This window comes from Anomalospiza imberbis, chromosome 21 (assembly GCF_031753505.1).
Source record: "Anomalospiza imberbis isolate Cuckoo-Finch-1a 21T00152 chromosome 21, ASM3175350v1, whole genome shotgun sequence".
Lineage (NCBI taxonomy): Eukaryota > Metazoa > Chordata > Aves > Passeriformes > Viduidae > Anomalospiza > Anomalospiza imberbis.
In genome coordinates, this window is record NC_089701.1 from 11,044,219 (window position 1) to 11,060,404 (window position 16,186).

Sequence of the window (16,186 nt, forward strand, 5' to 3'; positions counted from 1 at the left end):
TCTTCCTTCACTCAGCCCCACACTGAACCTGCAGCCACCTGGGTAGGATCTGGGGGCTGGAGAAGTGAAGTGTGCTGTCCCCTTTCTGTCCCTGGGCTCCTTCCCTCTGGGCAGCACATGCTCAGCAACCATGAGAAGGTCTTTCTTTGTGTTAGTGGGGAAGAACTGGCTGCTACATCCCTGCATCGTGCCCTCTGCAGCTTTGTTGTGGCCATGGGTAGCTCTGGATGGGCCCTGATCCAGGGTGCACTCGAAGCTTTGTTGCCTCCTTTGCCACATCCCTGTCAGTGGCTGAATGTGCCACAGGAGATGTTTTCTTGGTGACAGGAACCAGCTGTGACCACCCTGCAATGATCAGGGACCCTGGCTGGCTCTTGCGCTGCTCCTCGGGCAGTGGGGCTGGAGCGTGGTCAGCCTCCTCCATGGCTGCAAGGGATTGGCCCTCGACTGCCAGCAGCTCCTGCCAGGTGCCCAGCCCAGGTCTGATGGCTGCAGACCCTGCCAGGCTTGTGGTCTGCTCACACCTTGGCTCTGGCACAGCCACCCTGAGCGATCCTGAACACTTGTCAGGCTCTGCCCTGGCAGGGAGCCCTGTCTGGCTGTCCCCCCCATGTGCTGGCACTGCCCTGACCTGCCCCTGGGGCTGTTTGGAATGTCCCTGCTGCTGCCCAGGAACTCAGGGGCCTCTAACCCTCCTGACATTGGAGCAGTGAGCATGGAACCAGGAACTTGAGCCGTGAGCACACCCAATGCCCTGCAGGCGGAGCTGGACCCTGGCCCAAGCTGAACCTCTTGCACCCACGGCTGCTGTGCTGGCCAGGGGCTCTCCAGACGGGTGCCGGGGTGACCTGTGAGCCCCCTTTGGAATCGCTGCATGGATCTTCTCACATGTATGTGTGCAGAGTCTGGGGACAGACCCAGCCCCTGCTGTTGGGGGAGGGGGACAGAAGCTGGTGACAGCACAGCCTGAGGTGGGAGTGGGGTCACAGGACCTTTCCCTCTGTGCAAGCCCCTTCCAGCCTGTCCCAAGGGACAGATCAAGCCCTGTGTTGCTGCTCTCACCCTGTGCCTTATGAGGAAAATTCAGGCTAGCAAAGCCCTGTTCCCATCTACAGCAGCTCCCCAGGGATGCTTGGAAATGCCTGGGAAGGGAGAGGAAGGTCAGCTCTGCTCCTAGAATTGCTGGGAATTAAGTGTTATGTGGGGGGGAGCTTGTTCTGTGTTGATCAGAATGTCTGCTTGTGGGGTGCTGCCTGCAGCGGGGCTGGGGTCTCTGGCCAGGTAGTGCCAGGAGGGCCTGTGGAGACGCTGAGCTGCTTTCGGGGTGGGAACTGGTCCTCCTGCCCCAGCACATGTTTGGAAGGTCTGTGGGAGAGTCAGTGCTACAGCAAAGCTCAGACTGAGCTCTTCAGGCCACAGGCTTACTGCTGGAGGGGAAAGATGGGCTGTCAGCCCCTCCTGCCAGGAGCTTTTTCCTCCCCACCCTTCTGGTACTGCTGATGCTGTCCGGGCCTTTTTTGGCTCTTATCAGCTCTGGAGCTGGCAACAGGAATTGTGCTTATGTGCTGCAGGCAGGGGCCCAGCCCCTTCCTGGGCACAGCTCTGGCAGCCACATGGACAAACACTGGACACAAGCCACCGCTGGATTTTTGTGGGTTTTTCTTTTCCTCTTGACTACACCATCTCAACCTGGCACTGTGAACTAGGTTTTGTTTTTCTTGAGGGTGTAGTATGGTCAGAACCACTAATAAAAGCTCTTTGAACAGCATCATTGTGTATGAGCCAGGGGATCCTGGGCACAGCATGGGGAAAGATTGCATCAAGGTAGGGGGGTTTCTGTGCTGGGAACTCTCCCCAGCTCCTGCGTCCCCACAGGAGCATTCCCAAACAAAGAGGGAACAGGGGGGTCTGTAATTGGAAGGGAAGGAGCTGGAGTCTGGCTGCTGGAGCTCTACTGGGCCAAAGGCCAGTGGGAGCCAGTGCAGCAGTACTGGGCCAGTGGTTCCAGTGGTTCTGCTGCTGTGAAGGCAAATCCAGCACTCCTGTTCCTGGGTTGTAATAGCTCTGAGCTCCTCCAGAACAGCCCGCTTTTCCCTCGCTGCTGTTGGGAGCCCAGGGCCTGCAGGATGCCTGTTCCTGCCTGTCTCAAGCTGCAGCACCAACCCAGGGACTAAACCCGTGTGGGGGCAGCAGCCTGGTGGCCTCTACTCACTGTGTATGGAAGAGAGACACCCAAGGGATGACCCAGGGGCGCCTGTCCCCTCTGGGAAGCCCCCAGACCCCCTTAGTACCACAGCAGCTGCTGCACCAGGGAGATGCAAGGGGCAATGAGGGGACGGTGGCATTGCAGCTCAGGAGGCTGCTGTGGCACAGGAATGCCAGACAGCATTGGAGAGCTCTCTGCTTACCTGTCCTGTGCCTGTCAGTGCTTGGAAAAACATAAATCCAGGAGGGATCTAGCCCCTGGCCTGTCCTGGAGCCTGCAGTGTTCAGCCCTGGCTGCTTGTTGCCCTTTGGCCATCCCCTGCCTCTCTCCTGTTGCTCACAGCTCTCTACCCACACTGCCCTGGCCAGGGCAGGTAACCACAGGCTGGGCAGCAGCTCCTGCAGTGCTCCAGCCCAGCCCTGTGACAGTCCTGGCCTCAGCAGAGCAATGCTTGGAGAAACAAGCTCACATTGCAGAGATGCTTTAGCAGAGTATTTATTCAATGCCAGAGTGAAGAGCAAAACTCATTACAAACAACACCTCAGTGCCTTGCTCGCTGCTGCACCGAGCCACAGGTGGAGAGTTCACAGTTGGGGGAGGAAGGGGAGGCTGTTCCTTCACTGTGTGACTGGACAGAGCAGGATGTGGAGCCTGTGTGCACACACAGGAAAGAACCCCTAATTTCATGACAGAAAACCTGAGTATGGGGATTTTGGATGACGCTGGGGCACAGCAGGACACAGGTGCTGACCCTCCTGCTGCAGAGGCTGCTAAAGCCATCAGTGCCATTGTGACAGAAGCTGCCGCCTCCGTCAGGTCTATCAGCAACCCCAGACTGGGAATGGCACAGGCACCTGCCCCGGGCCTTCCGGGGTCCCCAGAATGCCTCCCCCTGCAGCTCCTTCCCAGCCCAGCTTCCAGGAGCGACAGCAGCTCCTTGGGGCCCCATCTAGGCCAGGTCAAGATTAGGAGCTTAATTTTAGACTCTGACATTTGGGTACCTGCTACAGGGACAGAAGCTCAAGGGACAGACAGTGAACACCACTGAGTCCATAATAACTCCAAGTGACTGTCCCCACTGCCTGTGGGGTCCTGGAGGAGCTGACCCCCTCCATGGCGGGTCAGCCCCAAGGACAGGGAGCTTATTCAGCTGTCACTGCAGGCAGGAGGGCTCCATCCCCATCACCTGCAGGTGAATGAATACCTGCAGCACCTGTGGGTGCCTACACCTATTCACAGAGAACATACCAAAGGAACCTAAAGTGCCACGATTGGGTAGCATGGGCAGGAGGTAAGCTGTACCCTTAAGCTGGGGTACCTAAGCTGAGGCCTCCTGGTACCCCAGAAAGGGACAGTGGATCCCCCACAATAAATACGTTCCTGATCCATAGCTTATTGAAGTGCTACTCAGAGGAAGACAGGCAAAGCCATGTGACCACCAGCCCTCCCCCCCACCAAGTTTGGAAACTGGCAATACCAATACACAGACCCTGGGGCCAGTCAGGTTCTCAACTCTGGCCCTGCTGCCCCCTCACTGCCCCCAGTTCCCTGCTGCCCTCCTGGGCAGAGGTGCCATGGGGCAGAGGCACTTGACATTCCGCAGCAGCCAGACGAGTTGCCCGTGGAGCTTTGGGACAAACACACATTAATAAAATGCCAATATAAAGAGAGTCCTGCAGTCAGGCAGCACAGCTGCACCGTGGCTCCTGCCAAGCACTCTGCAGCTGGCGGCTCCCAGTGTGGCTGGCCACATCCCCAGCTCACACAGACCTACCCTGGACGTGCCTCAGTGACCCCTGTGCCCAGAGCTCGCCCAGAGAGCTATGCCCAAGTAGCAACGCTGGTGAGAAGCTGTGGGAGCCCACCCTGCAGTGACCAGCTCAGCTGCTGCCCAACAGAACCACAACAGGGCCCCAGCTCTTATGTCCTGTCTGAAGCCAATGCTTCAAGGAGGAGACGATTCCTGTTGCCAGGGCCCCTCCTGGCTCAGCCATAGGATCTATGTGCCTAGAGCTCATCTCTGTGCAGGGCTCAGGGCTGTGTGAGCTCAGAAGGAGGTGCTGCAGTGAGGAAGCTGCAGGAGCAGATGTACCTGGGTTCAGCTTTTCTGGTTCAAGAGCCAGGAGAAGAGCAGTTTCCTGGGCTGGGGCCTCCTGGCCTGCCGGATGCGCACGGCCCGTGGGGACCGCCACACCTTGATGGTGGTGTCATCGCTGGCTGTCAGCAGCAGCTCCTGCTCCACCGGGCTGAATGCCACTGAGTTCACCACATTGTCATGCTGCAGCTTGGCCAGGCAGATGTTGTAGTGCCGGTCCCAGATGTAGCCGTGTCGATCCTCTGCCCCACTGGGATGGAGAGACAGTGGTCAGGGTGTCCCACTGGTCCCGGTGTCAGCCCAGCAGCCCCAACACCCTGCCCTTCCCACCCCTGTCCTTCTGCAGGGATGGGGGCAGAGGACACCCGAGCCCCTGTCTCCATGAGCTTCATCCTGTTCAGGCAGCTCCCTCTGGGATCCAGAGCCCCTCGGCTCACTCCACAGCACCTGCAGCCCCAAGAAGGGAATTTGCCACCTGTCACCAAACCCACCACAGACCCAGATTTACCCTTTCCTCAGGGATTTACAGCAGGACCAGGGCAGCCACCCTTTATCAGCACTTTCCAAGCCAGTCCCTCTGTTCTTTCCAATCCCACTCCCTGCTCTGCTTTCAACACACAGGAGTGTTCTGCTCACCTGGCCTCACCATAGCAACAGGCCCAGGCCTTCCTAGATGCAGGATCAGGATCCTGCCCACCCCCTCACCTCGCTACGAAGTCCCTGCTGACGTCCAGGAAGATGAAGAAGCACTCCTCATTGGGTGTGTAGGCCCGGTGTGCGCGCAGCGCTCGCTTCACCTCCTTCATGGTCTTCAGGTCGAACACGTGCAGGTCGATCTCCTCAGCGATGGGAGGCGGCTGCATCGGATCCGAGATGACGCAGTCCCGTGGCCAGGCCCGGCTGTTCACATACAGGTACCTTGGGGAGGGCAGGGAGGGGTTACTTGCACTGCACCAGAACTCACAGAGCCCCCTGGCACAGCTGGGATGGAACCTGCAGCCCAGCTCACTGAAATCCAGGCTGAAACAGGATGCTGGAACATTCCTGGCCATGTCTGGAAAGGACCACTGCACCTGAAAGGTGACTCCAGGGGTCAGGTCACACCTCTCTAACCTCACTGGAACCATCTTTAAGGATGGGGCTGTCTTCTGGGCAGCACGTGAAGGGGGATTCTGCCTCCCTGCTCCATTCAGGTGAGACCCCACCTGCAGAGCTGCCTCCAGCTCTGGGAACCCAACACAAGAAGGATGTGGAGATGCTGGACTCCAGAGAAGGCCACAGGGATGCTCCAAGGGCTGGAGCCTCTCTGCTCTGGAGCTAGGCTGGGAGAGCTGGGGGTGCTCAGCTTGGAGAAGAGAAGGCTCCAGAGATACCTCAGAGCCCCTTCCAAGACCTAAAGGGGTTCCAAAAAAGCTGGAGAGGGACTTTGGACAAGGAATGGAGAAACAGGACACAGGGAATGGCTTCCCACTGCCAGAGGGCAGGGTTAGATGGGATATTGGGAAGAAATTGTTCCCTATGAGGGTCGGAAGGCCCTGGCAGAGGTTGCCCAGAGAAGGCGTGGCTGCCCCATCCCTGGAAGTGTTCAAGGCCAAGTGGATGGAACTTGGAGCACCCTGGAATAGTGGAAGGTGTCCGTGCCCGTGGCAGGGGGTGGAGCTATCTTCCAACACAAACCATCCTAGAATTCTATGGATGATCTACCTCAGGAACAAGACACATTGGTGTGGGCAGCTCCTCCACTCTTAGAAGGAGTCACCCTGTCCTGAGCTGGCTCAGGAACACATTCCTGCCACAGCTGGGGGCAAAGCTCAGCAGTAACACACCATCACCACCTGGATCAGCAGGCACCCAATCCATCCACCACTTCATGTCCTGGTCACCCTACAGAGCCTGTGAACAGCTCTTGCCCACCCTGGCAGCTGCTGAAGCCCTCTGTGCTCACCGGTGGTCAGGGGAGAGGCCCATGCCGATGATGTGCCCGTGGATGTCGATGACGTGATCCAGGGAGTCAAAGAACTCATCCGAGCGCCGCTCCTCCCCCAGCACTGGCCCTGCAGTCGTCATCTGATGGGGCAGGATCCTTTTAATCCCTGTGGAACAGAAAGCAGAGGGAGGCAGTTCCACAGGCTGCTGCCAGCACCGCAGGGGGAGCTCCCAGGCTTCAGGGAGGGGCTTCCCTTGGTGCGGCTAAGAAAGGAGAACCAGCTTGCTAGGTCTGGGACAGGGCTGCTGTCTCCTGGCCAGGCTCCTTCAGCTCATCAGATGGGCTTTGGGCCAGGATCTTGCCCATAAGCAAGGTCCTGGCACATCCAACCCCAAACAGGGAGATCCCAGTGCCTGTAGGTACAGCCAAACCTTGCCTCAGCCCCTCTCTGGAGCACATGGAAGCTGTGTTGGCCCAGGAGACGTGACAGTTGTAGAAGGGTTTTTCTCCTAAATGATTCCCTGGGCTGGGCCCATTCTCTGCAGTAGCCAGCCTGGAGCAGCCCAGCAGATGCACTGGCTGTGGCGGGATTTAACCCTGACACTGTCAAGTGCATGTGGGGATCTGTCCCAGAAAGCTCAAAGAACAGACATTTAAACCCAAACTGTGCTCAAGTGCTTTGTAGCTTCTGAGCCTCCTGACTAAATCAGACAAGTGATGGGTCAAGCCCTGTCCCCTTCCAGCTCTGCAGAGGTCCAAAACACAGACAAGATCCACAAATGATCCATCCCCAACGGCTTCCTGGAGGACCCCCGTGAGCCTCAGTAGCTCCTGGGCACACACAGACTTCATCCTCAGCAGGTCCAGGGGGAGCTGGAAGGTAGCCCAGCCCAGCCCATCCCATCGCCCCTCTGCGTGAATTGCTAACAACACCTTTGATTTTAGCCCTCTCCTGCAGCCCAACAAGACACAGGTGACACCCCACTACAGCTCAAGTCCAAGGCCATTCCAAATATCTCTGCCCCTGAGCCTGGGACCTTTGGGACAGGACTGATGTTCTTCCACCCCACTGGTGCTGCTCACCAGCATCTTCATCCTCACTTCCACAGCACCATGTTCCATGTTACAAACTCAAACACACATGAGTCAGCAGGACAGGGTGCTCAATTTGGAATCATCATGAGAAATGGGAACTCGAGGAGTTCACACTGGAGCAGCACTGCATAGAGTGAGAGGTGAGCACAGAGTGAGCTCCTTCAGGTCCTGTGGGCACAGAGCAGGTGCACAGGGCCAGTTCTGCACACAAACCAAAGGGCAAAGGACACTGCAGTGACTCATGGTGGGACAGGAACTGAGCCAGTGTCCAGCCCTCCAAGCAGCAGCCTGTGCTGCAAGTGCTGGCTGCCAGACAGGGAGTCACAGAGCTCAAAGGCATCACACAAATCCCTCAGACCTGGGAGGTTGCGGAGGAATTCGGGAGCCCAAAGGCCCGGCCTCGGTGTGTGGCAGGCTGCAGTCTGCAAGGTAGCCTTGGCTCAACCCAAGGAATCCAGGTGGCACCTCAGCTCAGCCCAGGGCTGAGCCACCCTGGCTGTCTGCAAACCCAGCCCATGGGCAGGAGCATGAAGCAGAGCTCATTCAGTCCACGTCATACTCCTAACTGAGGTGGGCAAAGACTAAGTTGCTTACAGCAACTGGAAACTGCCTTCCCCCACCTTACTGGGCTGTACTGGTGTGGGACCATGTCATGGGAAAGTCAGGAGAGCAAGAAAGCAAGGCTGTAACTGTGCAAGCGGTGAAAAGAACTGAAACTATCTGGCTTCACAGCAGTCTTGTCTGGGAACAGCTCCCTCCTTCCCCACACTCCTGGTCCTTTCCACCTCTCTGCCAGCTTTAGGGTCTCTTGGGGAAAACAGCCAGTCTCCCTGCTCCTGCTCCCCACTGAGGAGCTCCCTGCAGGATTTCCTGTAAATTCAGGCTCTGCTAGACCTGTTGTCATAACAGAAGTGCCCGAGGTGAGAGCAAGTGACATCCTAACACAGGACAAAGTCACCAGCAATGCCACGGCCTGGCGCATGCTGCACCCACTGCACATTGCACCCCACTAGTACAACGGAGGAGGCTGCAACCTGCCCAACCTCGCTCACCACACAAACACTGGCTGGGGCAGTGAATAATCCCCTTGGAAACCTCCCCACTCACTGAGGCTGGATGCCCACATAAGGGTGCTCCCACCCACGGCAAAGGGGAGGCAGGCAAGGGGCAGTGGCACTGCACAAGTGACTCACACATCAACTCCATGCTGCTCAGACCAGCCCTGTCTACCCCCACAAGAGAACAGGACCCTCCACATACTCCTCCAGGGCAACTGCTGTCCTGCTCCTGCACCCACTGCTGCTCATGGCTGGTGTCCTTAACCAGAAGCTCCTTCTTGCTTTTCTGCTCAGCCCTTGCCATGACTTTGGCCACGTGTCATGCTGGCAGCAACAAAACAACCCTCAGGCCTAAGTGGAGGAGGTGAAACTCCCCTCAGTGATGGGGCCTTTTAGAACCCAGAGCAAACCCCAACTCACACCTCACAAACTGACAGTAGAAAGACCAAGTCTTTTCCTGACCCAAATCCCAAGCGCAGCTGCAGCCCAGGCCCCCAGGGAGTCCTGGCTGTCCCAGGCTCAGACCCAGCCTTACCTATCTGGTGCGGGGAGTAGGTGAGGCATCCTGTGGTAAAGATCAAGTACTTTGTCTTGCTGTTGCTGTCTGTGGGGAGCAGGTTTGGCTCGGGCGGTTTAGTTCTGTTTTGCACAAACAGCTCAGCCACCTTTGTCTCCAGCTCTGTCTCGGTCATGGCAGGCCTCACGCGGCCCTCCATGATACCATCAAAGAGCTGCTGCAGCCCGTGCTCTGCCGGCACACCCCCGGCATCCGGCAATTCCTGTACGGCTGGCTCCGGAGGCAGCTTGGGCTTGGCCCCTTCTTCCTCACTGTCACTGCCGAGATCAAAGACTGGGCAGGTGGAGGAAGCAGCCAGCTGCTCCTCGTAGTCCAGGAGCAGATCTGGGGAATCGTACCGGCTGCAGTCAGCCACCATCACGGTCCGGATGGTGCTGGCATTCAGGTTCTGGATTTTGAACAGTCTCTTCACTACATTCACATTCTCAGACTCAATGCCCTGCAAGCAGAGGGGAGAAATAAGCAGGAACCATCCCAAGTCACTCCCACAGCTCAAACCAAGACCTGAGCTAGCACAGTGACACTGGCCCCCACGGATCCCTCCACACTGTGTGTGGGGCACTGACACAAGAACAGGCCTCAGGCTTGCCAGCTCTACTGAGCTCCTTCCTAGCCTGGATGGAGACAGAGCGAGAGAAAACGTTCCTGCAGGCAGGCAGCAGTGGAGCGAGGAAGCACAGCAGCTGGGCAGCCCTGCTGCCACCATACCCTGAGGTGATCAGCTGGTGCCACCTGGTGCTTTACAATGCAGGGCCAGGAGCTGGACTTGATCCTTGTGGGTCCCTTCCACCTCAGGATACTCTACATTCTATGACTGACAAGGATTTCAGGAACAGGCCTCTGTGATAAGCATGAAGTGGGATCCTTCTGGTCCACAACAGCAGTGGCAGAGAATCCTTGTGCTCTTGGAGTGTGCTTGTACCCCTCAGCAGGGGCAGCTTGGTATCTGCTCCAGACACACAGAGCAGGTCCTTCTCTGCCTCACTGTTCCCAGCCTGCAGCTGTACTCCCACACTCCTGTTATGGGCAAGGTCCTTCCTGGCCTCTCAGGGATGGAAGGTGTAATGCTAGAGTATGCCTCAGTGTAGCATGGAGATGTGACTGTGGGAAGGGTCTCTGCTACTAGAGGATTTTACATGGGGTCAGCATATTGTTAAAATCACAAAACATGGGGATGTGCAGGTGTGGCACTGAAACAGAGGCAAAACATGGGGAATACGACTCAGCAGCCCAAGTGCTAGGGAGTGAACAAGCAGTTTGAGGCCAGCACACACGGCTCTCCAAGTCTCATCATGGAATCAGAGGCAGCACCTGGCCCAAGAAACCTCAGCAAGGCCAGGCAGGACTGAGCTCAGCCTCCAGCTCACACGAACACCCTGAGCTACCAAGTGGGAGAAGGGCCATTGCTGGGACACATGCCAGGCTACAGCAGTCCCAGGACCAGCTTCAGACTACCAAGGACCTGAGCAGCTTTGCTGTTGGGCAATGCATGCTATGGAGCACTGCAGCCAACACCTCAGCCTAATTAATGTAGCAAAAGTTAATGAGATATGAGGGCAGAGTTAGAATATTGTATCACAGTGAGTATCACAACACTGAGTATGGAGAAACCTCATGCAAGGGTTGCCTCGAGCTCAGGATCCTGAGGGCAAGTCAGAGGAGACAAACAGGGAGGACAGGAGGATTGAGCCATCCTTCCCTCCCCCAGGAGCCAGCAGGAAGCTGCACTGCCTGTGAAGCTGGAAGGAAGGCAGCTCACCTGGAAAGCATTGTTCAGCCACAGCACCGAGCAGGAGGTGATGCGCCCAATCCGATGCAGATTGCCTGATATCAAGTTGGTTTCATTCAGCCAGCAGCCAAACACATCATAGGGCTTATTCCTCACCCTGGAAAGCAGCGTGAAGTTCTCTGGAAGTGAAACATGAGTGTGAGGCAGTGACTTCCAGCAAGTTCCTCTGTGGGACAGAGGAAGTGGATCCAGGTCTTTGTAGGAGAGGCCAACCCCCATCCAGCTCCCAATCACTGCTACAGAGACTGATTATTTCTCTTTTCTCCAGAAATGTGTGATGATACCTTGCACAAAGGAAACCAAATAACAGGGCAGTGCACAGAGCCAGAGCAATTCAACCTCCCGCCCCTTCCCTGAGCGGGGCCCAGAGCAGGCCCTGGGGTCAAGAATGAGTTAAACTCATACAGAATTTCCCTCCCATCCCTGCAGCCTGGGGCCTCTCCAGCCAAGGCAGCTGTGCACTCCTGCTTCCTGCTGCACTCCTGATTGCTGGTACTGTGGGACTCCGCACAAAGATGTGAGATAACACAGTGGGGATAAGCCTCATACACAGAGCTGCAGCAGAAGTGAAACAGGCTCAGGTGACAACACCTCAGAAAGCCCTGTGAGACCTAAGGGTGAGACTAGGGCCACAAAGGTGACCTGAGAGCTGGATGCAGCCACTTTCCTCTGGAGATGGGCTGAGAGACCTGGGTGTGTCCAGCCTGAAGAAGAGAAGGCTCTGGGAAGACCTTAGAGCCCCTTCCAGGGCCTACAGGGGCTCCAGAAGAGCTGGAGAAGCACTGGGGACAAGAGATGGAGGGACAGGACACAGGGAATGGCTTCCCAGTGCCAGAGGGCAGGGATGGATGAGATATTGGGAAGGAATTGTTCCCTGGCAGGGTGGGCAGGCCCTGGCACAGGGTGCCCAGAGCAGCTGCGGCTGCCCCTGGATCCCTGGAACTGTCCCAGGCGAGGCTGGATGAGGCTTGGAGCAACCTGGGACAGTGAAAGGTGTCCCTGCCCACGGCAGGGGGTTGGAATAAGCTGAGCCTTAAGGTCTCTTCCAACCCAAACCATTCCGAGTTTTTGTAGCTATATGCCAAGCACCACATATGCCAGAGGCAGGGGCTTCAATATAAGTGATGTGGATAACCCTTGCCCAGGCTGGCACTTAGAAGAGAAGTGAGGGTAAATACACAAAACACTGCCTTGAAGTGCTGCTGTGTGACCCGAATAGAGTTAAGGCTGTCTGTGAGGTTTTCCCTCTAGAACTGTGACTGGAACCCCTTAGCTCAGGAGTCAGGACGAGCTGAGACAAGGCTACTGCCCACCCAAAGGAGAAGGGAACCCCCTCACCCAGCACTCATATGCCCCAGGGAGCCCCAGGGAAGCCCCACTTACCCATGCTGATCACAGCAATCTCCCCCGAGGACGAGTTGTGAGGCCCCACAAAGACACCAGATACCAGCAGGAGGGAGTCATCGGAGTTGAACTGCGAGAACTGGGTGTAGCTCCAGTTGTATGGCCTCATGTTGGAGCTGTGCTGCAGGGAGATGTCCAGCTCATTGCTCCAGATCTACAGAGAGATGGGCAGTCAGGAAGCTGCTGAGAAGGCTGAGAGTGGTCCTGCTTTATCTATTCTGCCAGTACTCACCAGGACATGAAAAACAAACAGTATCAAAACCCCCATTTAACTGCCTCCCACTCACCACATCCCTGTCCATTCCCCTGACAGAAAATGGAGAGGGGCCAAATGGAGAACTGCTGCTCCACTGGCCAAAGGAGAAGGTGTTCAGGCAGTGAATGATGCTATCACAGCTGGGTTCCCAGTACGTTCAGACAGATTGCTCCCAGGACAAGCACTCAGGGAAGACATGATCCACTGCAGTGCATCATTATCTCCCCAGTCTTCATCAGACCCAGGGCACAACAGGACACTGATCTGCACCTAGAAAGCAAAGCACCTTGGCCACCTCCACACACATTCAGGCTGGAGCTGGAACACACAGCCCTCAAGGCTACATTTGCAAGAGTCATTAGTTCCATGGCTTAGAAGACAGCTCAGCGCCCACAGGAACCAGATCAAGTCCAGGGACATCTGGTCAAACCTCTCCACAGACTTCCCAAAGGCTGCTCAGGGCTAAGCCCCACTGGACCAAGGCTCCAAGAGCTGGACAGGGCACCTACCACTTTACCTTGACCGTGCAGTCTTTGGAGCATGATGCAAACAGGCAGCCAGAGTGGGAAAAGCTCAGGTGCAAAACTTGGTCATTATGCTCCTTCAGGGCCTGCACCTCCACGCAAGGGATGGTGTCGTAGAGCCTCTGGAACTCATCGTACCACGAGACAGCACCTGCAGCACAGAGCAGGGACATGGCACAGCAGCATGAGTGGAGGGAAGCAGAGCTGGGCTAAACATGGCATCAGGCTTTAATAAACCAATCCTGGCTCCTGAGAGCAATGCCAGGAGCTCTGCTGGGGCACCAACCCAGGGCTGCAGCTCAGCCACCAGCCCTCAGCATTTTCCTCAACAGCTTCCCTACTCCCACACACAAAAACCCCTTTCTTCCAGTACACACACAGCTCTGCACCACGCTTCTGCTTCCCAAACCAGCACAGCCCCTGCTGGAACAGCCCAGGCAGAGGTGCTGGCTGTCAGACCAACACCTTGCCCAGGACAAAACAGTCCTGAGAAGGAACACGTGTGCCAGCAGAACCAAATCAACCAGGTGGGACAAGAGGGAAGCTGGGAAGCTGCTCCTCACCATACCCAGCTCTGCACTAATTACCTCTGTCTTGTCTAGCACAGAATTAAGATGACCCCACAAAGGGTCTGGGACCAGGAAAAAAACATCTCCACGAGGTAAGACTTGAAAAAATGAAAGAGAAGAACAGAAGCTGGGCATAGTGTGCTGAGCACAGCCTGGGGCACACTCACAGAAGTCTTACTGATGGACAATAAAAAACAAATAAAGAAAATTTTAATGAAGGGCCCAGCCAGGCAGCCTACAGACTTCTTGCAGCAGCAAATCCCAGAGAAGCAAAGAGGATTAGACATGTATATGGACAAGGGCCAACTTTCCTAATGACACTGAACAGGACTGAAGGATTTTTTGGAACACACTGCAGGCAGGGACCAGCTTGCTGCCAAGCACATCCCACTGCTGCTCGAGGTTTCAACCCCCTCCAAACCTCCTGGTCCCAGCCCATCCATCTGGGAAAAGCCTGGGCAGGCCCCATTTGGCCAAGAAAACCCAACATTTCATCTTACAGAACCACTGGATATCATTCCTCTAACCATGGGGCTGCCCAGGGCAGCCAGGCTGGCAGAGATATTCCCCAAACTCATGCTCCAGCCCCTGCCCACGCCTGCCAGCTGTCCCTGTCCTGCTGCCTTGTGCAGGGTGCCCACAGCTCCAGCAGCCAGGGAGGTGCCTGAATATGTTACTGAGCTACACCAACTGCTTGATCCTAATTAGTGCTCAAGAACAGGGCTGGCAGCTGACTAAGCAGCTCCAGAAGGCTGGGAGGGAACGATCCTGGTCAAAAGGCTTCAGAAAAACCCTAAAGTGAACATCCTCAGCCCCATGGAGCTCCTATGGTCTGTAAGAGCAAAGTCACACAGCCTGGAGGAATCCCATCGACATCCACCTCCCCCGAGAGCCCTTCTGAAGTGGTGCTCCTGCTGCAAGGAGATCGCTTCCCACTGCCTGATCCTTGGCACTTCTTCTCGCCCTTTTGCAGCCACTGCAACTCACAACCCAGGATCCAATTCCCTCAGCCACAGCTGGAGGCCCCCTGCACCGCCCTCCCGCACCCTGCAACACACCGGCAATGGGCTGTCTGGAGAGAAACCCCCCTGGGCAGCAAGGGCTTCTGCTGCCAGGTCTCAGCTGGTGTGACAGAGCTGGCTCATCCTTCCAGACTGCACCAAACTGCTTCCAGCACTGGATGCTCAGCAGGGAGCAGAGCTGTGATCACACGACTGCCACCCCCAAGCCTTCGGACAGCTCGGCCAGGGACAGCCCTGCCAGGCTCTGTCAGCTCCTGTTGTGAGACCAGATCAAGTCCAACCTGCCCTGGTGCTGTGGGGCAGCTGCTGACTCAGCACATGTCCCCAGTGCTGTCACAGGGCCATATATCCCACAGACAGGCACAGGTGTCCCTGCACAGCCCAGCCCCTGGGACCCCCGGAGCAGCCAACGGTGCCTGTGGCAGTGCCCAGTCCAGCTGGAGAATGGACAGAGCTGCAGCAGAGGGGCTGCCAAGCCCTGGAAAGGCCAAGCCCGCAGTGATTCCACAGACCCCATGAAGGCTGGGATGCAGCAGCATCTGGTGACTCACTAAGACTCCCGGAATCTCCCTGGATATCAGCTACAGAGAGCACCTGCCTAGAGAGCTCAGGAAACCTTTCTGTGAAAAGAAGGGAAAGGCACAGCATTTTCAGCCCTTCAGACCCTTGTTTCTGAAGGGTCTGGGCAGACCCAGAGCCCCTCCCGAGCACATCTCAGCCCACGACACCGTGACACAGCTGAGGCAACGTGGTCCAGGGGTTCCACCACCCCAACAGCGGCGGGCAGAGCAGGGGGAGCGCAGACTCCGTCGCGGGTTCACGGCAGGCACCGCCCCCGGGATCAGCCCCGCGCCCCGGAGCGCACCTGGGTGCCGCGGCACATCCCGGGACACGCGGTAGTAGCGGTAGAAAAGCTCCTTCCACAGGAATTCGTCGCGGGCCACGGCGCGCCACTGCTGGCAGACGAGCCCCACCGAGAGCACGTCGGCGTGGTCCAGGTACAGAAAGATCTCGAACAGGACGGGGTCTGGGAGCCGGGGGCAGCCCGCGTCCATCGTGTCATTCTGCCGCCGCGCCTGGGACCGAGCGGGGTGCTGGTGTCAGGCCCGGAACGGGGACCCGCACCCGCCGAGAGCCCGCGGCTCCCCCGAGCCTTTCCCGCGGCTCCCCCCGTGCTGTGCCCGGTGCCCTGGTGGCGCCCGTGCCCGGCGTCCCCCCCTCGCCGTGGCCGGTTTCCCCGGTGCCCCCCGAGCCGTGCCCGGTGCCCCCCATGGCCGGTGCTCCCCCCGAGCCGTGCCCGGTGCCCCCCATGGCCGGTGCTCCCCCCGAGCCGTGCCCGGTGTCCCCGCTGTCCCTCCGCACCTCGGCGGCTCCGCTGGCCCCGCCCCGCCGCGCCACTTCCGGCCGGCGCTCCCGGCGTTCCCCAATCACCGGGCGCGTCCGGCCGCAGCCCCGACAGCTCGAGCACAGAGCTCCCCGCAGCGTGCCAGGCGCAGCGAGCCGAGCGCGGCGCGATCGCTCACGAGCGCCCCTGCAGCGGCGGCGCCGCCCCGCCCGGTCAGACCACGCCCCATAGACCACGCCCCCGACCACGCCCCGTGCGCCACGCCTACGCCCCGTTAAGCCGCGCCCCGTTCCCAAGCAGGCCCCGCCCACCCCGGGAG

General features: G+C 57.7%; 1 protein-coding gene across 2 annotated transcripts; it reads right to left on the reverse strand.

Annotated features, from left to right (window-relative positions):
* Positions 1–2,685: 2,685 nt before the first annotated feature.
* FBXW5 (F-box and WD repeat domain containing 5) lies at positions 2,686–16,028 on the reverse strand. Of its 2 annotated transcripts, XM_068211688.1 has the most exons (9): positions 15,885–16,028; positions 15,388–15,598; positions 12,925–13,082; positions 12,131–12,305; positions 10,718–10,866; positions 8,917–9,397; positions 6,247–6,394; positions 5,007–5,219; positions 2,686–4,551 (listed from the first exon to the last, which is right to left on the reverse strand). In XM_068211688.1, exons 2-9 carry the CDS (start codon positions 15,575–15,577, stop codon positions 4,305–4,307), a joined length of 1,761 nt encoding a protein of 586 aa, XP_068067789.1. In that variant the 5' UTR covers positions 15,578–15,598; positions 15,885–16,028; the 3' UTR covers positions 2,686–4,304. The 2 variants fall into 2 exon arrangements, with proteins under 2 accessions (XP_068067789.1, XP_068067790.1); XM_068211689.1 differs by lacking the exons at positions 15,388–15,598; positions 15,885–16,028 and having other exon boundaries at positions 12,917–13,082.
* Between the last annotated feature and the right edge of the window lie 158 nt (positions 16,029–16,186).

Excerpts from the sequence above, each read along its gene's own strand:
- FBXW5 (XM_068211688.1), bottom strand. The coding sequence starts at position 15,577 with ATGGACGCGGGCTGCCCCCGGCTCCCAGACCCCGTCCTGTTCGAGATC. Across the intron at positions 10,867-12,130 it reads GATTGCTGTGATCAGCATGG|AGAACTTCACGCTGCTTTCC; the intron begins GTAAGTGGGGCT and ends TTTCACTTCCAG. Across the intron at positions 5,220-6,246 it reads GGCCTCTCCCCTGACCACCG|GTACCTGTATGTGAACAGCC; the intron begins GTGAGCACAGAG and ends GCCCTCCCCAAG.